Source organism: Lolium perenne, chromosome 7 (genome assembly GCF_019359855.2).
Source record: "Lolium perenne isolate Kyuss_39 chromosome 7, Kyuss_2.0, whole genome shotgun sequence".
Classification (NCBI taxonomy): domain Eukaryota; kingdom Viridiplantae; phylum Streptophyta; class Magnoliopsida; order Poales; family Poaceae; genus Lolium; species Lolium perenne.
Genome location: NC_067250.2, coordinates 144,420,516 through 144,440,615, shown reverse-complemented (window position 1 = coordinate 144,440,615; position 20,100 = coordinate 144,420,516). Strand labels below are relative to the sequence as shown.

The 20,100-nt window shown below is 47.9% G+C and overlaps 3 protein-coding genes across 3 annotated transcripts; 2 read left to right on the top strand and 1 right to left on the bottom strand.

Moving 5' to 3' along the window:
• Positions 1 to 527: 527 nt before the first annotated feature.
• On the top strand, positions 528 to 2,343 carry LOC127318637 (DIMBOA UDP-glucosyltransferase BX8). The gene is made up of 2 exons (XM_051349120.2): positions 528 to 1,034; positions 1,149 to 2,343. Exons 1-2 carry the CDS (start codon positions 533 to 535, stop codon positions 2,048 to 2,050), a joined length of 1,404 nt encoding a protein of 467 aa, XP_051205080.1. The 5' UTR covers positions 528 to 532; the 3' UTR covers positions 2,051 to 2,343.
• Positions 2,344 to 10,338: 7,995 nt separating this feature from the next.
• LOC127318625 (DIMBOA UDP-glucosyltransferase BX9-like) lies at positions 10,339 to 11,996 on the top strand. The gene is made up of 2 exons (XM_051349113.2): positions 10,339 to 10,875; positions 11,044 to 11,996. The coding sequence occupies exons 1-2, from the start codon at positions 10,362 to 10,364 to the stop codon at positions 11,922 to 11,924; spliced, it is 1,395 nt and encodes a 464-aa protein (XP_051205073.1). The 5' UTR covers positions 10,339 to 10,361; the 3' UTR covers positions 11,925 to 11,996.
• A 3,006-nt stretch (positions 11,997 to 15,002) lies between these two features.
• LOC127318590 (uncharacterized) lies at positions 15,003 to 18,681 on the bottom strand. The gene is made up of 9 exons (XM_051349074.2): positions 18,538 to 18,681; positions 18,310 to 18,425; positions 18,096 to 18,213; positions 17,949 to 18,004; positions 17,812 to 17,859; positions 17,628 to 17,725; positions 16,799 to 16,868; positions 16,615 to 16,725; positions 15,003 to 15,300 (listed from the first exon to the last, which is right to left on the bottom strand). The coding sequence occupies exons 2-9, from the start codon at positions 18,397 to 18,399 to the stop codon at positions 15,253 to 15,255; spliced, it is 639 nt and encodes a 212-aa protein (XP_051205034.1). The 5' UTR covers positions 18,400 to 18,425; positions 18,538 to 18,681; the 3' UTR covers positions 15,003 to 15,252.
• Between the last annotated feature and the right edge of the window lie 1,419 nt (positions 18,682 to 20,100).

Sequence of the window (20,100 nt, the reverse complement as noted above, 5' to 3'; positions counted from 1 at the left end):
CGTTTATATTTAATATTATCTTGTACTCATGGTCCAACCTCGTCACATATATTCATGCGCCTAGGACCCTAGGTACCAATCGTCCTGATAAGTTATATAAGTTTCAAGTGCCAACTACCTACCCTGATGTGAAACATAGGAGCACAATATTTTGAACTTTATCAGGCGTTTTCAACTGCAACGTTACCTACAGGAGCCACATCTACCATTCACCCAATGTTTTGAGATTGGTGAGGCTTTTGATATTTATTTAATATAAAAATAATAATTGAAATAGAGGTGAAACTTTTATAAAACTAAACTAATACATGGAAACTATTGTGAAATATTCTGGCAAAAAATGAAACTGATGACTGATGTCACTTCGATAAGTTTCACAAAATATCGTGTTCCAGTTTTATTTCGGTTTGGTTTCATAGTTTCGTGAGTAGACTAGGTTAGCACATAGCTGACATCACTGATGACGCCTGCTGTAGGTAGGGTTCACTGCAAAAAGAGGTTTTTCTGGACGACAGCCATCCATTCCATTTCCATGGCATCGGAAGGAAATACCGTCAGCGGCGGCCTGCGCGGCCGCCGTGTGCTGGTGTTTCCTCTCCCGTACCAAGGCCACATCAACCCCATGTTACAGCTCGCCGGCCTCCTCCACGCGCGCGGCCTCGCGGTCACAGTCTTCTACTCCCACTTCAACGCCCCTGACCCGTCCCGCCACCCCGCCTACGACTTCGTCCCAGTTCCCGATGGCTTGCCGCCGTACAGTCCCGTCTCGGTGAAGGAGACCGCCGAGCACATCTTGACCATCAACAGCTCCTGCGAGGCGCCGTTCCGGGAGCGCCTGGCCGCCCTGCTGGGGGCACCGGGCGCCAGGGACGACGTCGCGTGCCTGGTCGCCGACGCGCACCTGCTGACTCTGATGGACGTGGCGCGGAAGCAAGGCGTGCCGACGCTGGCGCTGCGCACCGGCAGCGCCGCCTGCTTCCGAAACATCATGGCGAATCCGATGCTCTGCGACAAGGGCTACCTCCCAGCTCAAGGTTCGTTCGCCCTCCTCTGCACGTGCACGAACGTGCGTGCTCCTCCTCAATGTATCTCGCTCATGGCGTGATCTTGACTACCTCTATCGCCGTGATTGACTTGTGATTAAGCAGAATCGCAGCTGGACCTGCCGGTGAAGGAGCTACCGCCGTACCGTGTCCGGGACCTGATGACCATCGGCCGAAGCCGTGACGAGCACGACCTATCGTGCAAGCTCCTGTCCCGGGCCGTCGAGGCAGTGAGGGCCTCGTCAGGGTTCATACTCAACACGTTCGACGCGCTGGAGTCCGACGTGCTGGCGACGACCCGGCAAGACCTCGCCCTGCCCGTGTTCGACATCGGCCCGCTCCACAAGATCTCACCGGCGGCGTCCAGCAGCCTCTTGCTGCAAGACCGTGCCTGTCTGGAGTGGCTGGACGTGCAGGCCCCGGCTTCCGTGCTCTACATCAGCTTCGGCAGCCTCGCGAGCATGAGCGCCGCCGACCTCGCCGAGACGGCATGGGGCATCGCCAACAGCGGCCAGTCGTTCCTATGGGTTCTACGGTCCGACCTTGTGCGCGGTGTCACGGAGGCCACCCTGCCCGACGGCTTCGACGCCGCGACCCGCCACCGGGGCATGATCGTGAGCTGGGCGCCGCAGGAGGAGGTCCTGGCGCACGCCGCCGTCGGCGGGTTCTGGACGCACTGCGGGTGGAACTCGACCCTGGAGGGCGTGTGCGGCGGAGTGCCGATGCTGTGCCGACCCTACTTCGGCGACCAGATGGGCAACGCGAGGTACGTCGAGCACGTCTGGCGGGCTGGGTTCGTGCTCGACTGTGAGCTTCAGAGGGGCAAGGTGGAGGAGGCCGTCCGAAGGCTGATGAAGAGCAAGGAGGGAGACGAGATGAGGAAGCGAGCTCAGGAGCTCAGAAGCAGAGCAGCTCAGGCTACCGACGGTGCTGGCTCTTCTCGTCTCAACATCGACAAGTTAGTGAATCACATTCTGTCGCTGTATAAGTCAAGTCAGACCCGGTAGTACGAATTCCAGAGTCTGGAAACGGACGGAAAAACAGTCTCGCTAACTAGCCGCCGCCTCCAGAGAAAAAATTATAGCCGCCTCCACTTCAGTCTCCTCCATAGATCAGTTCCCTCTCCTTCGGCCAGCTTCATCGGTGTCGGGAGGAGTGGGGAACCCGATCTATGCGTGAAGTTTTAAATAAAAGTAGTCTTTTCAGTAGTCTATGTTAGGATTTTGGTCACCGTTTTCTTGTTGGTTTCCCCGCAATAGAGATGACATCGTCTGCAATAAACGATTTTCAGTCTTTTGTTCGATGACGAGATCTCCTTCCCAACGTTAATAGTGGTATTGAAAGATTACAATTATCTAGGTATGGGTGTTCAGATCTTGCTTCGCCAGATCGATCTTGGATCTTTTCTCATAGTTGCCGCGAGGAGGATTATCCTCGCAGTTTTGTCCCGGTTGCTACGTCCTCGACAATGGTGATTCGTACTCTCGGCTCGCCATCAACGTCGATAAGGCTGATCGGTTTTTATTCCCTGACATATTTGGTGTTGGTACTCTTGCCGATGTTGATCGACTACTTTAATGGTTGCCCGCATGCACGCAACCTTGGTATTGCGGCTTAAATTAAAATTATGGAAGAACCATCGTTAGTATTTAGAGGTCTATGATTTGTTATCTATCTTTGGTTGCCTTCAGGAAAGTACAAGATTAAGTTTTGAAAGAAGAAAGAGTTTGAAGACCTCAAAAATTTGCTACAGTAGTACCTTTTAGACTTTACTTTGTAATTATGGAGACGGCTCGTGTATCTATACCATGTATTATTTGTTATTATAAATATATGTCGTACTGATTGTCAAAAAAAAAACAGTCAGACCCCGGTTCCGTTCCAAGCACCAACCAACATTTGCATTTTTATGTGTGGATTGGATCTGCATCCATTTCAAGTTGTCGTAGGGATCGGTCACGTGGAGGAGAGTGACAAAAACGTATCTGAATAAAGATTTGCCTTTTGTTCAGTGGCTAGCACGTTCCATAGACGGCTGCTGCTATGGTGAAAATGAATCAATTTGGCTCTTTTGTAAAACATCAACACAAAATAGACCCGTTTTGAAACATTTTTTACAATATTTTTAAATATTTGTCAAGTATAAAAATGTCTGACATTTGTTTATATAGATGGTCAATTTTTTTCAAAATGTTTGATTTTGATTAAAAATACTATGTTCATCTTATTTTAGGAAGAAAAGGCGGCCATAGTCCGTGTGATAGGAAGAAAAGGCGGTCAAGAGGCTGTCATGGTAATTAATGCACGAGTCATGTACTTAAATCTTCTCCAATGCTCCCTTCATACCTATTTAATCGACGCGAAGGGGTGAAGGCTAATGAACAAATAACGTAGTGATGGAAGTCAATTAAATCCAAATAGAGGTACTACCTCCGTCCTAGTTCATAGGATTTGCGCGTATCTCTAGATTATCAATTTGGCTAACATAATATCATTTGTATAATGTAAAAATTATATCATTAGAAAGTAAAACATCTAAACTTTCTAATGATATATATTTTGTAATACATATGTACGTTGCATTATCATCGTTAAATTTACGACCTAGGGACACGCGTAAGTTATTCCTCTCTGGATAGCGCAGAAGAGCTCATTTCCCCCTCCCCAGCTCTCGCGAGTGAACAGTACTCTTGAGAGTCGCTCTCTCTGTTCCGGCTCCCCTCTCCCTCTCCTCCGGCGGCCTCGTCGGTCGGAGTGACTGGGAGAGGGGAGGCCGGCCCCCCTCTGTACATAGTAGTGTAGGGTTAGTTTTTCTTCCCGTAGTGGAGTATGGCGAGATGCCGGTGGAGATCTGGTGGCCGACGCTAGCGGGCGGTGCTCGGCGGCCGGTGATGGTGTGGCTTCTGCTTGCAGAGCTCCGGAGGGCGGAGACGGACGTGAGCAGCAGCAACCCCTCACCCTCCATGAAGAATAAGCTCGACGCTGCTCCAGAGCTGCAAGATATGGATGGCTCTGATGCTGTTCTTGCCACCATGGGGGCGGACAGAGCAGTTCGTCTTGAGATCTATCTAGACCTGACAGGATCTGGAGCGAGCAGGGAAGATCCTTCTGCAACGCCGGAGAGCCTCTGTGCTCTCGTCCAAGGAGTTCATCAGCGGAGGACTGATGCCGGCGGCCAACACCGCCCTGCCTCTGCATCTCATGGTCGAAGGGCGACCCTCCTCAAGCTCTACTTCCCAGAGACCAAGAAGTCCGAGGGGAAGATCTATAGCTTCCGCCACGACGCCGGACCAAGTGGTTCGTCCCCGGCTCCGGTGTCCGTTCTGTGGCGGAGGAACTCGCCGGCGGCTTCCAGATGCGGTGCCAAGCTCAGATGACTTGATTGCTTTTCTCAATTTCTTTCTGAGATCGTTTTTGTAAAGCTCTGTCCTTATCCACCAATCCCCTGATCTGTAGGGGCTTTTCTGCAAAATGTACCCACCGCTTTGGTAATACCAGCATCTTCTAGGGTCTTCGGACCCTATCCCTGTTTAAAAAAAAAAGTTATTCCTCTCTAATATCCGCTTCCACATAGCTTAGCATCCTTTCAAAACTGAAACTTGACCTTGATCTGTCTAAGCTCAGCCAGCAGTACTGCAGCCTTGTCAAAGACTGAAATTTCACTCGAGACAAATCTTTCTCGCCACAAAAATCACCAGGGTGTTCATCTCTTTCATGTGTTGGTTGGGTGTTGCACTAGATAGGTTCGGCCACAATTACTTAGGCAAGGCATCCATATTTGGCGTGTGTCTGTACATCCTTAATGGTAGCAGCAGATGGTACCAGATCTCTCTCGAGAATGAGCACTGCAGCGTGAGGTGCTCGACCGTCTCCTCCTCATGGCAGCACATCACACATAGAGTCGGGTGTTGTAGGTCGTGCCTCGCCAATCTGTCCGATGTCCATAGCCTATCTTTGAGCACTAGCCACATGTGAAGTGTGTGCTTTAGGGGTTCACTGGCCGCCCGCAGTTCCTTCGCTCCCAACATCTTTGTCCCCCCGATGAAGGACATGTCATACACAGTCTTAGCGGAGTACGCCGAACAAGCCGTGAGCCTCCAACTAACGAAGTCGGGTACACCATCTGTAGCAATCATTTCGTGCATTCTCTCTCATAGTTCCAGATACTCGGCAATTGTATGTACTGGCTGGTGCCAATACACCACAACACTCTCACCCGCCACGTCAGCTTTTTCCCTCATTCTCACCCCACTCTCACCACACTCTCACCCCACGGTGCCAATGCACAGGCTATAGTGCCAGCTTTACTTCTCTCCTCCACGTCAGCTTTTCTCTCTCTTCAACATCAGCATTTCTTTTTCACATTACAACAATATAAATAATGCAAGAAAATTATTTTATTGAACTAAAATTGTTACCGATTACATCATAAAAAAATTACATAAAAATTTGAAAAGATTACATAAAAATTTGAAAAAATTACATAATCTAGGAATGAGCCCACACATGCTCAATCAAATCATGCTGGAGCTGTGTATACATCGGTGACTCCCTCATTTCGGTGTCCATCTGAATCCTGGCTGCTAGGCTTGGTGGTGCATGCTGGTGTATTGCAGGGCCGACATTTGAAGCAACTGTCTCATAGATGTTGTCCAAATTTGTACCACGCTCATCGTCGATGATCATGTTGTGCAGAATGACACATGCACGCATGATCAATCCAAGAGTACGCCTCGAGTAGGAGCGTCCCGAAACTGCTAGAATGTTGAATCTAGCCTTCAACACTCCAAAGGCACACTCGACATCTTTGCGATGCGCTGATTGAGCAGAAGTGAACACTCGATGCTTTTCACTTTGTGGAAGAGTAACACCTTTCATGAACACCGGCCAGGAGGGGTAGATGCCGTCGGCAAGGTAGTAACCATAGTGGTACTCGTGTCCATTCACCGTGAAGTTCACTACGGGTGCTTCTCCCCTAAGCACATCAGTGAACAACGGCGACTGGTTGAGTACATTGATGTCGTTGTTGGACCCGGCCACTCCAAAAAAGGCATGCCAGATCCAACGATCATACGACGCCACGGCTTCTAAGATTATGGTAGGGTGTTTGATGTCTCCCCTTGTGAATTGACCAGCATGAGCCACTGGGCAGTTCCTCCACTGCCAATGCATGCAATCGATGCTCCCTAACATGCCCGGAAAGCCACGCTCCTCGGCTTTCGCTAACAGACGCTGAGTATCCTCCACATTTGGGCGACGGCAAAACGTCTCCCCGTAACACTCAGTGATGCATTCACAGAATCTATCTAGACAATCTGATGAAGTTTGTCTAGCTAACTTAAGCCACTCATCTATCGTATCTGCAGCGGCTCCATAAGCTAACAGACGCAAAGCCGCAGTACACTTTTGTAGGGGAGAAAAACCAACACGGTTGAGAGCATCAACTCTTTGGGAGAGTATTCACCCAATCTATCCACAATGCGCAGAAAAAGGGAGCGCCTCATCCGATACCTTCGCCGAAAGTAGCTCGGAGGATAGTTGCAGTCGTCGGCGAAGTAGTCCTCGAAGAGCCGATCGTGGGCACCCAGACGATCACGCCTGATGAACTCTCGGCGGCGTCGACGTCTTGGCACCACCTCCTCGTTGAGCATCTCCTCCTCATACTCCTCCTGGAACTGCTCGATCATATCACCCTCCATTCCCTCGCTCGAACTGCTGCTAGACGAAGACATAGCGTTGAGAGGAGTGGAAATGGAGAGTGGAGGAGATGAATTGAGGTGTGGAATGAGTGAAACCATATGGGGGTATTTATAGCGGGTGGGGATGAATTTTTGGGGTTTTTTCGGATTTTTTGAACCAGCAACGGCTACCCCAACGACCAATCAGAACGCGCCACCTCAGCCCTTCCCTCTCGCCCCGCCTCTCGCCCCCCTCTGCCAGCGCGCCGCCCCGCCTCTCGCCTCGCTCTCGCCCCCAACGCGGGCGGGAGCGGGCGATACCGCCAGGCGCCCCCGCCGTCGCCCCTCGCTCTCGTCCCGCCCGCCTCCGCCCCGCGCCGGGCGCTATCGCCTCCCCTCCCGCCCCCATTGGCACCAGCCTAACGATGTACCCTTGATCATGCGAACCCAGTTGTTGTTGCCCATCACGGATGCCACACTAACTTTCAAGCTATCCGGGCTTCAAGTGCTTGATCAGGTTAGGCGCAATCTGCCTAACACAATGGCCATGCATCGATCCACTGGTCGACCTAAAATTTCAATCGCTTGCCGTTGCTCATCTCGCACTTTGTTGTAGCTCTGAATAGATCCTCATCAACTTCATGAATGGCAAACTGCAGTCCCTTCCAGGGTCTATCTTTCTCCTCCATCTCGAGCCAACGACATCTCATTCTGAACACCATATCCAGCAGCCTCAAATTCTCCACCCCCAGCCCACCAAAAAATTTCAGCGAACAGATCATGTCCCTGGCTAGAATACATTGTCATTTCCTTGCCTCTATTGCTGTCGACCAGAACAAGCCACTTAGGAGCTTGTTTGAGTACAGCTGGTGGCATAGCAGATGGTAAATGGGGGTCACGATCAAAGTTGAGTCCACAAGTATCAATATTCCACTCCTCCCAAACATTGAATCTTTCCATGTAGGCACATGCGCTGCCACTTTGTCGACCTACGGTTGTAGATCACGTCTCGTCAACCTAACGAGTGATAGAGGAAGTCCCAAGTATATGACATGTTATTAAAATGTGTAGTTAACGTTGCGCATAGTTGTATATGTTACTCCCTCTGTTAGGGACTAGTATAAGGCTAGAGAATTTTCTAGAAATCATAAGATCTCTCATTTATTATCCTCTCTTCTCTAATATCACCGCGACAAAAAAAATTTGCCAGCGCATGTTTGTTGTGGGCCATGGAAATTCGTACTTTTCTTATTTTTTATAGTGAGAAAACCATGATCGTCGTTGCCTAGATCCACGGCTACCTACTCACATGCGCTATTTATGTTCATATTTATTAGTTTATATAATTTTAAGGCAAAATTATGTGCAAGATCTATTTATAAGTATTTTTTCTAGTGTGTTATGATACTCTATTTTTCACTCTCTGGTTAGGAGTAACTATGATATTACTATGATCTTTTCTATCATTTTCTGTAACACAATAATTTTAAATGTATCAAATGCATAAGGCTAGCCATATTAGTTACCATCATATAGTAGTATCATGTATACATACTTGTGTATGCTATTTTCTCTATCATGCAATGTATCATGGAGAGTAATATCATACTCTTATTATATTTATTAATTTTTAGAATTTTATTATAAAATTGTGTATAAGTTCTACTACCTCGATTCCGGTTTGTAGGCCCTACGCGTATCTAAGGCTGGACAAACGGGCCGAGTTTTTGGCTCGGCCCGAGCTTTTTGTGGCTCGGCCCGAGTTGAGCTCGACCCGCGGAAGAGGCGGACCGAGCCGAGCCCATTTTTCCGGAACGTCGCGGGCTTTTGGCTCGCCAGGCTCGGATCGGGCCAGCCCGAAAGCTCGTTGTATTTTTTTTTTACAAATCAGAGAAGGTCAAAGTAGAGAGTGGGCTGATTTCTAGCCCATGAAGAAAGGGAGCAAGGCGGTAGGTCACGCTAGCATGCTCAGTATTTTATCTCTTCGTTCTCCCACGCAATGCACGAAGCCCCCCCGCGCCGCCGCCTCTGATGTTACCACCGCTGGCTAGCCGTCTACCTCGCGGCCCACCGTCCAGCGCGGCCTCTCTGCCACAGAATCTCGTTGTGGCCGTGCCCTGCCGTCCACGACGTCATGGACTCGAAGATGGAGAAACCCCTGTCCTCTTTGTATGAAGATCCGGCGCCGGCGGTGAAGAAAACGAGCAGCGCCTCGCCAGCTCGCTGCCCACATCGCCGATGTAGGACGCGTGGCCGGACGTGACAAATCTTCCTTGTCCATGCCATCAACATCATCGCTTAATTTGATGTCTAAAAGTTTCAGAAATTGCAAAACAACTCTCTGTACTGACTAGCTATTCTCTGTCAGCTGTTCCTGATGCTTGGCTCGTGAGCCAACTCGAGCTAGAGGCGAGCTCGAGCCGAGCCTCTTTTTTCGGCTCGTGAGACAAACGAGCCAGCCCGAGCCGAGCCACTTTAGAGCGAGCTAAACTCAGGCTCGGACTGAGCCCAGCCCGAGCTGGCTCGTGTCCAGCCTTACGCGTATCCCTAGAGCGTAAATTTGACCAACGTAATATATAGCATATATTACAAAGCATATAATATGGAAAGTTTAGATGTTCAAGTTTCTCATGATATTTATCTATGTTATATATTTTTTATTATGTTGGTCAATTTGGCCATCTAGAGATGTTCATGGTTTGTAAACCTGGACATAGGGAGTATTTGACATCAACTTTTATCGTACTGTGCGTTATGATACGGTATCCACATATGTTACTCTAAATCATCTCTCAACCCTTTAATTAACCGCCACATCAGCATTTTTATGGAGCTAGAATGCATAATATTTTCTCTGTTCTGAAATACTATATTGTAGATCTAAAATTTGGGGAATGGTGTTTTCGCACGTGGGAGATGCTCCCAATTTGTAAATTTTGTTTTAAATACTCTTTCAAAATGTTGAAAAAGTCGGACAAAAAATTTAATCCATGCATCTCGAAATTCTACAGGCTCACAAATTAATTCCATAGAAAACCGACATTCTTAATGTCATGTGTAAAAAGGATGGATTTTGGTGTAAAAAAGGTTTTACACGTGACGGAATTCTGTCTTTTTTCGCAAGTTACAAAAAATATCATTTTTTCGTAAAATTTGATGTGTGCACATATAATGTCGATATGTAAGCGTGGAAAATTTTGTTCAAACTTTTTTAACATTTTAAAAGTTCTTTCTGAGCATATGCTCCCATGTGTTGAATTGAATTTCTATAAAATTTGTTTTAAATTAGTTTATATATTTTAACATTGTAATTAACAACGACACCGAAAACGGACCGGTCCTGTTTTTTCTATTGGATATCGCCATTGGTTTCAAGGTACTTTGGATTGGTTAAACTAGTATATCTAAGATACTTTTTTTTAGATGATATCTACGATACTAGTGGTAGCCTAATACTTCCACTGTGCCTATTCTTAATTGAAAACTCCAATGATTACGTCAAAACGTGCCTGGCCGGATGGCCGGCAAGCAAGACGTCACCAGTTAAAGTACTGATTCTAGCCAATTAGCCATCGATATTCCCGCTTGCTAAGATCGGGATCGAACTGCACCACGAGCCGAGAGACACAAGCAGAGAGGAATGGCTAGTGCCCAAGAATCATCCAATGGCGACGGCCGGAGACGGCCACTCGGGCGCCGGGTGCTTGTGTTCCCGCTGCCGTTCCAGGGCCACATCAACCCGATGCTGCAGCTCGCCGACGCGCTGCACTCCCGGGGCCTTGCCGTCACCGTCCTCCACACCCGATTCAACGCGCTGGACCCCGCCCTCCACCCTGAGTTCACGTTCGTCGCCGTGCCCGACGGCATCCCTGCGGACGTCGCCGCCTCGGGGAGCGTCATCTCCATCATCCTCGCCATGAACGCCGCCATGGAGGAGCCGGGGCCCGTCCGCGACGCCCTCGCATCGGTGCTCGGGGAAACGGGAAAGCGTACGGCCGCGTGCCTGTTCATCGACGCCAACCTCCTGGCAGTGCAGAAGGCCGCCACGGCACTCGGGCTCCCGACCATGGTGCTGCGCTCCGCCAGCGCCGCCTGCTTCAGCTGCTTCCTCGCCTATCCGATGCTCCACCAAAACGGTTATCTGCCTCCCAAAGGTCAGTAAGAAAAAACATTTCACTAAATAGAATGAGATCGGCACTAAATTCTGATCCGTGTTTGCATATCTTGCAATTTTGCTAATTAATCAGTCTCGTAGCTCATTAGAAACAAAGAAAGATACATTTCTAGCGGTTAGATGCAGCCGTTGAATCTGTGTGTTTCAGAATCGCAGCTCTACACGCCGGTGAAGGAGCTGCCACCCCTGCGTGTCAGGGACCTGTTCATCTCGAGCAGCAGCAACCATGAAATGATGCGCAAAGTTCTGGCCAGAGCGACTGAAGCAGTGATGAACTCAAAAGCCCTCGTCATCAACACGTTCGACGCTCTCGAAACCGCGGAGCTTGAGAGGATCCGAAGGGAGCTAGACGTCGCCGTCGTGCTCGCGGTCGGTCCACTGCACAAGCTCTCCACCCGGAGCACCGGGAGCAGCTTACTGCGAGAGGACCGTAGTTGCATCGAGTGGTTGGACACGCAACCCACAGGATCCGTGCTGTACGTGAGCTTTGGAAGCCTGACGTCCATGGACGCCGCGGAGCTCCTGGAGGTCGCTTGGGGATTGGCCAACAGTGGCCAGCCCTTTCTATGGGTTGTTCGACGGGACCTCGTGCGAGGATCACACGGATCAGATCTGCCGGAGGGGTTTGCTCTCGCCGTGGAGGGAAGGGGCAAGGTGATCCCATGGGCCCCGCAGCAGGAGGTGTTGGCCCACCCTGCAGTGGGTGGGTTTTGGACGCACAATGGCTGGAACTCGACACTGGAGAGCATCAGCGAGGGTATCCCCATGATCTGCAGGCCTCAGTTCGCGGACCAAATGATGAACACGAGATATGTGGAGGCAGCATGGGGTGTAGGGTTTGAGCTGGAGGGTGAGCTGAAGAGAAACAAAATCGAGGAGGCAGTTCGGAAGCTTATGAAAGACGCCAAGGGAGTGGTTGCAAGGGAAAGAGCACACGAGCTAAAGAAGAAGGTAGAGTCTTGTTTAGAGAGTGGCGGGTCTTCTCTGCTAGCCATTGATAAGTTGATTGGACAAATATTGTCTCTGTAGAATTCGTGTTGTGTAGATTTTTGCAGCTAAATAATTGATGATGTTGGTATTGGAGTACCAGGCTTCTTTTCACCAACCAATTTTTTTTATGATACTTTGTTGTCCTTTGTTGTTCTTTCATTTGGAAAACAAAACATGTGGACATGTTTCAAGTTGCTATTCAAACCCTTACCATGTTGTTAGCATCGGTGCAATTTATAGTTCTCTCGATCAATTGTGGATGTTTACTCGCATAAGCAGTATATTACTTAGGTTTAGACACACTTTAGTTGATCAGAAAAGGTTTTGATACAAAAGGCTAGGCTATTACTATATTAAAAGCAAACTATGGTTGGAACTTGGAAGCAAAACAATTCAGCATTTAGAGGTTAATGATGTTTCTTGTTCTTGGGGTTTTTGTCTTGCGAATGCTTCTTGTTCTTGGCTTCTAATTAATTAGTTAACTATAGCACTCCAGCTAAGATTACTCATCACACCTAGGAATCATGGCTAGGAAAGGATGGATATTTTGGTTCAGGTAAAGCCGCGGAACAAAGAAGCTTCCGGGAAGCCAGTGATATATATACGTAGTCGTCTGGCAAGAACAGCAACTTCATCCTGCTTTTAGAACCCAAAAACAAATCGACAACAGAAAAATATACGAAAAGTATGTGATACAGTTGATACACACTGGTTTAATTTCACCAGACAATTGAAACTTAACTTTCATATTCCTAGCTGATTTATAATTCATAGACAAAATTAAGCACAAAGACACAAAGTAACCTGCATCAGTGACAGCCATGGTGGCTGGCGGCATCGTCGGAAGCAGAGTGACTGCTCGGAAGTGAAGGCCTGGCATCCCCCGGCGGTCAGCTGCATAGCCTGTCGTCTACCACTCCTTCGTGCAGTTGGGGGGGAGCCACTCTTGTTGAACATTTTAAAAAAACTGAACTAAATTTGGGTTCGATGCAATTGATATTGGAGTACCAAATATACGTAGTAGTCTGGCAAGAACAGCAACTTCATCCTGCTTTTAGTTAGAGCCCAAAACCAAATCGACAATAGAGAAATTTACGAAAATTATGGGCTACAATTAGATGTCGCGCATCTGATAGAGACGTTTAGTTTCACCAAACAATTGAAACTTAACTTTCATATTCCTAGACGATTTATAATTCATAGACAAAATTAAGTACGAAACCAACAAGTAACCTGCGGCTGCGGGAGTGACATCCATGGCGGCTGCTGGCATCTTCGGAAGCAGTGACTGCTCGGAAGTGAAGGCTCAGCATCTCCAGGCGGTCAGCTGAGTAGCCCGTCATCTGGCCTCCTTTGTGGGGGAGAAAACACTTGTTGTGAACATTTAAAAAAAAACTGAACTGGGAACAGATTTGGGTTCGATGCAATTGAAAATGGCTGAGAAGAAGGTGAGTTAGACCTCCCCCTTCCTCTCTCTCTCTCCTCTCCCCTTCCTTGACAGCTCCCAGAGAGACCGGGCCGCTCCCGAGCCTTCTCCGGCGGCTTTGCCGGCCGGAGATGGCGAGGGAGGGGTGCCGGAGTAGATATTAGGCTTAGTCTTCTAGTTCTCGGCTATATGCCGGTAGTTTGGAGTAGGGCTTCGGGTTCTTCTGGCCAGATCTCGAGCAGCTCGAGGTGTGGTTCCACTGCTTTTCTGCTCCGGCGGCCGGAGTGGGCGGTGGTGCTGACTCCTTCGAGGATCTCCGCAAATAAGGCCTGTTGTTGCTGCCTCTCGATCTGCTGCTGTTTGGTGCTGCTTCTTCTTCTCCTGGCCGGCCGTGGAGGCGAGGGGGGTGAGAAGGGCAGCTCCGTGCCGGCGGGATCTGGAGGTGGGCGGGGATGCTTCTCCCTCCTGGTGCTTTCGCGCGGCCCGGGATGGGCGCTCATGGACACCATGCTCCTGCTTCCAAGGTGGAAGGGGATAAATGGCGTCCTGGTGGCGAATCCCCTCAATAAGCGTCGTCTTCATCGCCCTCTCCCTGATGCTGCTGATGTCTCTCTTCTCTTGGCCGGTTGTGGCGGCGAGGAAGAGTTGGGAGGCCGATGCAGCTCGTCAGGTAATCGGCGGTGGAGATGGGATATTGGTGCTGCACCTGAGAGCCTCTGTGCTCTTGTCTCAGGAGCTCTTCAACGGAGGACCGATGCCGGCGGCTTCCGCCGCCCTGCCTCCGCAATCTATGGTCGAATGCGACCCTCCTCAACCTCTTCATCCCAGAGACCAAGCAGTCTGAGGGGAAGACAAGCTTCTCCAGCCATGACGCTGGACCAAGTGGTTCGTCCCCGGCGCCGGTGTCAGTTTTGTGGCGGAGCATGTCGACGGCGACATCCATCAGAAGCGGTGCTCAGTTGGAAGGACCTGATTGCTTTTTCCATAATCTTTCTAGGGTCTTTTCTGTAAAAATTCCTTATCCAGAATTCACCTGTTCTGTAGGGGCTTTTCTGAAACATGTACTCGCCGCTTTGGAAATGATAGCAGCATCTAGGGTCTTCGGACCCTATCCCTGTTCAAAAAAAATGGCTGAGAAGCACGTCTCAGAAAAAGACGGCGAGAGGGTAAATTTTGCTGAACTGAACATGGATTATAATCACGGTTTAGATGTGCCAAAAGATGAGCAAGCGCAATGGCAATAGGGGGATTGGCTAATAGTGGAACGAGACCAAATCATGTTGCGGCCTTGACAAATTGGCAATACGCTGGCATGCCCGGCTCCAAGCTTCTCTTTTGTCAAACCAAGCTCCTGTCAAGAGCAAATTTTAGTTTACTCCGCTCAGAATTCACCCAGTGAGCACGGCTATATGTTCAATGATTACTGATTAGCCTTTTCCGAAACAAAATCCACACAAAACCTTATTGAAACCAAATCTCGGCTTGAGTTCCAACGTAAGTGGGCTGCTAAAATCTATCAATCACTAGTTCACTACCAACTAGATATCCCAGCACAAATCTCAATTATGGATCTAACAGGGCCTACATGAGCACCTGAGATTTAATTCTCAGATAACTTGCTATTCCGATTTTTATTCACTTGTTTTACTGATAGATAAATTGATAGTTTTCCAGCAAAATCTCTGCAAAGCTACTCTGTCAAACATTCAGGAAGCCTGCATTGAGAGGTATAGATGTAAATACATATATCATGGTGGAGCAAAGCAAGAAAGTTCTTTTTTCCAACCAAGCTTCATAAGCTTCCTCGCTACATAAACCAGTCACATTTAACTAACACAACATGGACTAAAGAGACAAGATACAAAACCCAAGTACGAAATCACCATCTCGTCCTCACTAAAACCGACCAGCCATGTTTGTGCCCTCCATATAGGCATATAGCTAATCCTCATCAAACTTGATCTTCTTAGCTGAAGGCTGAAAGCCGACCTGTACAAGGTAGAAAACACTATTAGCAACCAAGCACATATTTTGACATGATCTCACATAGCATAGGATCAGAAAATAACGTTGTTAAGCTAAACTGAGCCAGCTAGAAAGTAAAGAGCTAAAGTGCAGCATTATGAACTGTTTATCCTTTATAATCTATCTCCACGCTGCACACATGTAAAATAACTACGCGAGAATAAACGAAGAGAACTGTGAATTATCTGACTACACAACAGAACACAGCAAAACGGCTCTAGGATACTACAATTGTCTTTTGCTCCACAACATAAAAAGAAGTTGCAATTTGTCCAGGCCTAATAAATGATATGGCAATTTGCTGAAACACACTACAGCCAATATGATGGTACTTTTTGTAAAACGGATTTCTTCCTCATCTAATCACTATATTGTCACTGCCATATGGGGGGCAAATGTAAGGATATTCAGCCTCTATCTCATCAGTCTCTTCTTTTTCTTTCTGCTCAAATCCAAACAAGGATTTTGACAACAAACAAAACTGGAGTTCCACGGAGCAAACTGTAGAAGCAAAGGCGAGTTTTCTCGTTGAGCGCTATTTATCCCACATGGAGGAACAGCTCATCAAGGTCACCAGCGTGCAGGTGCATCCATCACTGTTATCAGTGACTTCACTTAGTCGCTACACTGGGATCAGGTATTTAGAAGAACTAGACTTGGGCGTGACAATGTGATGCTTGGTTGCCAAGATTAGTAAGCCTGGTTGCTTGGAACAGAAGGACCTTGCAAAAGTATCATGATTTTCTCTACCTGTCTTGAGGAGCTCATCACACGGTTCTTATCAATTCATCATGCGAAATCGCCTCTTTATCAGCATCTTGCGATGGATATGGCCAGCAATGTGGTGACCAACCCACATGACGGAGCTCCACGCCACTACCAATGACAGTAGCCCCCTTCAGCACTGGCGAACTCAGGGCGGCTCAAGTCCAGGGAGGCCAGATCTTTGGATCAAGTAAGGATGTAAGCAGGCTGCGAAGACAGGGGGGCTCTAGAGAAGATGGATCCGAAGAAGAGGCAAGGAAGAGAGATGTGGAGGCTGCAGTTCCCACAGCACTGGGTGAGGCAGGAAAATTGGGAATTTCTAGGCTAATCTCTTTTTATATCTCACAAAACGTATGTCAATAAATAATTACATTCCATAAATTTGACATGAGATTTTCCTAAAACAAAGAGAGAAGTCCATGTCAAATAGAACTCTGTAGTGGAGAACTATTTCACATCTGATTAAGCAAAACAAAATCATAAAAAAAGTGAACTGCATCAAGTGTTACTTACCAGGGCTGGGCACTCGTAATCAATACCGGCAGCCTTGATTCTTTTGCGACGCTTCTCATCCCGTTTTACAATTCCTTCAAGCATCCTCTTGTGCTCCTCTACTGTTTTATCCTGGTAACAGAACAGCCGATTAGTCTATAGCACACACTTCCCTCTTACAATTGTAGTTAGGAAATGGATTTACCTTGCTAAACTTCTTGCGTTCAATTGCTACCCGGTCAATTGGTACAAATCCCTTCCGCACGCCTTTCCATCTTAAATCGATACAACATGTACACATTGTAGATCATGAGAATCATGTGCTCATTTTTATCGAAAGACAATAAACAGTGACTATGCACAGCTATATTGGTACAAAGGTACAGGAAAAAAAAAACTCTAGTACTTAAGACCTTGTGAGGTACAGAAAAAGAGCATGTATAAATCTCTATACACAAATGACGTCTGATACAGGAGCCTTGCAAGCTCCTACGAGATTACATTAACAGTATAGTTAAAGCTATCAATGCAGAGACATACATACATTGCATAAAGCATATTCATATTATTAAGACAACATCTTCATCATTATCGATCCTTATCAGCATGGTCAATTCTCACAAATCACTCATATACCACTTACTATACATTTTCATGCATATTTCTGACAGGACTTACGTTTTGCATAATGCAATTAGAAATTAATGACGCCAGTCTGCATTAGACTAATGTGCTTGCATCGTTGATTCATTTTGATTTGCATTAATGAACTAGCATAATACCAGGATGTGCTATGCAGTGGAAACAAGTAGCCTGGGTAATATTTAAAGGAGTGTCTGTTGATGGTGGGGAAATTGTATCAGTATAAGCAGTAATTCACATCAGAGAAACATGAACTCTAGACCATTTGCATGAGCAGAAATCATATTCACCTAATTTTAGTAGCAAGTAATGTGCAGAAACGATATCAAAAAAGCGGAAACGAACATAAGCAAGTACTTCAACTGAATAGGCAGCATGGTTGCGGTTATTACAATTTGGCATGAACTTTCTCCGGTGGGACAAGAGCAATTTGCAGGGTGTGCTCATACAGCAGGTAGTTATTCATCTCATCGGCTACAATCTTCGCCACCTGATACACCAAGAACATGCCCAAATTTGTGAGCAGACAAGAAACGTACAGTGTGCCCCCAATATTATGCCAACGCAGGCGCTTACCTCAGGGTTCTCAAACTCGATGTATCCATAATGCTTAGACTTTCCTGTCTAAATACACAAACAAACAGCAGGTTAGAGGCTTACATAAAATCCACGCATAACACCAGACACCATGTATGCACTGCGGTATAGGATACCTTTCGGTTCCGGGAGATCCTGACCCTCTTGACAGCCCCAAACTGCTGAAAGAAACCTGCAAAAACAACCACGCCGAAAGGATTGTTAATAGGAGCACACCCCTAGCGTCGCCTATACTTCTCGAAGCTGTACCGACAAAGACAGACCTTGCATCTGGTCCTCGTAGAAGCCGTGGGGGATGTGGCCGATATAGAGGACCGTGGCCGTGTTCTCCGGCTCCTCGGGCAGCTTCTCCTTGATCCTCTTCTCCTTCCCTTCCAGCGGCTGCACCAATCAAAGCAAAACATCAGCGACAGAGACCCAAAAGGATTGGTTTTTCTCCTTGTTGGTTTCGATTTGGTTCGAAGGGAAAGCACGCACCAGGAAGTCCTTCCCCTCGCCGGTCTTGGGACCAGCGGAGCGCCGCGATAGCACGCGCCTCTGGTTCCTCTTCTTGTCCCTCAACCCCATGTCTGCCTCTCTGTCGTTGAAGAAACCTACGAAGCACCGTTCCGAGAGAATGAAAATCGCAGCCGAAGCAAGGAAATCTTCGACGGCGGAGGGGAACGGAGTGAATCGAAGGGAGAGTTTGCTGAGTCGTCGGGTTACCTGGCTATGCAGAGGTGGGAGGCGGCGGAGTTAGAGGAGAGGCGGCGGAAGAGCAGCCGCCAAGGTGAGGAGGAGAGCCGGAGACGAGAAAGGGTTTTCTGCCCTGGGCATGGGGTTTCCTTTTGTTGGATTCGAGATGGAGGCTTCGGGGCCTGGCCCATTACACAACAAGCCCATTTCATTGCATCTTAACGGTTTTTTTTTTCTGATGAGGAGTGATTTAAGAAAGTTGTATGCCTAAGAGAAAAAGGCAAACACTAGGCTACACCCGGCTGTAAAAAACTAAAAATACAAACCATCAGCCATCTGACATCCGATTATCTGTATATGTATCTGTATCTGTACTACTTATAAAGGCACGAAGTGCTGTTGGAAAATCAAATCTCCACCGTTCATATGCATCAGTCGAACGATTCATATTCATTTGTTCTCCCCTCATCCCCGTGAAAATCACGCTCCTATCGACCACCGCCCGCACGCGCGTGATCGCCGCCATCGCATCTCCACTATTGTCATATTTACTTCCCAGATTTCCATCGCTCCCACACCATTGCCAGTTTTCCACGCCCACACGTCCCCAGGCCCCAAACCCTAGCCGCAAGCCGCCGCCTCCTATGCTCGCACGACGCAAAATAAATTATCGGCCTCGGGCGGCTACGACAGAAGGAGTTGAGGGGATACGAGAAGGTGAGACACTCTACCCGCAGTTCCTGACTTCAGCGGCGGAGACAGGGGCGAGCAGGGGCTAGACCCCCCCCCCCCCCCCCCAACCGCCGGCCCCCCCTAAATACAGCTCCTGTTAATCATCCATAATGCACAAAGGCACAGCCCGTTAGCCCATTATATTGATTAGCAAATTGATCGGCCACGACCTAAAGTGCTAACTATCGTTCCAGGGGTCCAGGCCATGAATAATGGATCAATGTATAGGCAGTTGATCGTGGAAGTAACCCCGGCCGCCTGCTTCGCCTCGCCCGTCTGGTTGCCAGATCGCTAGGAGCGCCTGCCGCCGTCGGCTGTTCGCTCTGGCAAGCCGCCGTCGGCTGTTCGCTCTGGCAAGCCGCCGCCGGCTTATGAAGGCAGCCAGCATGCCGGCCGCCGCTGATCGTCGTTGCCAGATTGCCGTATATATGCCGAGTGGACTCACTGCCAGATTATTTGTCCAAGGTACACGAAATTACTTATCGCTAGTCTAATCCAAGTCCCTTTTGCCTCAATTTAGGTACAATTTGCTGATTAAAATCAGAGAAAAATAGAAATGCTACAGCATAATATTTTTTCGTGGCTTTTTGCCAATTGTATCGAGCTTGAATCTGGTTTGGTGTCAAGTTTAGGTAAAATCCCGTGTAATAGAACCATATTTAAACAATTCACGAAAAAAACTATATTCAAACGTACGGAAATTATCTTTTATTGATAAAAAATATGCCGGTTTGCTTATATATAAACAAAGGATGGCAAACAAGCGAAACATGTGATGTTATGCTATTTTTTAACACTTGAAAATATTCATACTACTATACTTACAGCATCAGCTTCGCCCCCCCTATGTCTAAATCCCGG

Coding starts and splice junctions, on each gene's coding strand:
- LOC127318590 (XM_051349074.2), bottom strand. CDS start 18,399: ATGGGGTTGAGGGACAAGAAGAGGAACCAGAGGCGCGTGCTATCGCGG. Junction 17,726..17,811: donor TCGAGTTTGAGAACCCTGAG/GTAAGCGCCTGC, acceptor TTGGTGTATCAG/GTGGCGAAGATTGTAGCCGA. Junction 16,726..16,798: donor AACGCAAGAAGTTTAGCAAG/GTAAATCCATTT, acceptor TTCTGTTACCAG/GATAAAACAGTAGAGGAGCA.
- LOC127318625 (XM_051349113.2), top strand. CDS start 10,362: ATGGCTAGTGCCCAAGAATCATCCAATGGCGACGGCCGGAGACGGCCA. Junction 10,876..11,043: donor CGGTTATCTGCCTCCCAAAG/GTCAGTAAGAAA, acceptor TGTGTGTTTCAG/AATCGCAGCTCTACACGCCG.
- LOC127318637 (XM_051349120.2), top strand. CDS start 533: ATGGCATCGGAAGGAAATACCGTCAGCGGCGGCCTGCGCGGCCGCCGT. Junction 1,035..1,148: donor GGGCTACCTCCCAGCTCAAG/GTTCGTTCGCCC, acceptor GTGATTAAGCAG/AATCGCAGCTGGACCTGCCG.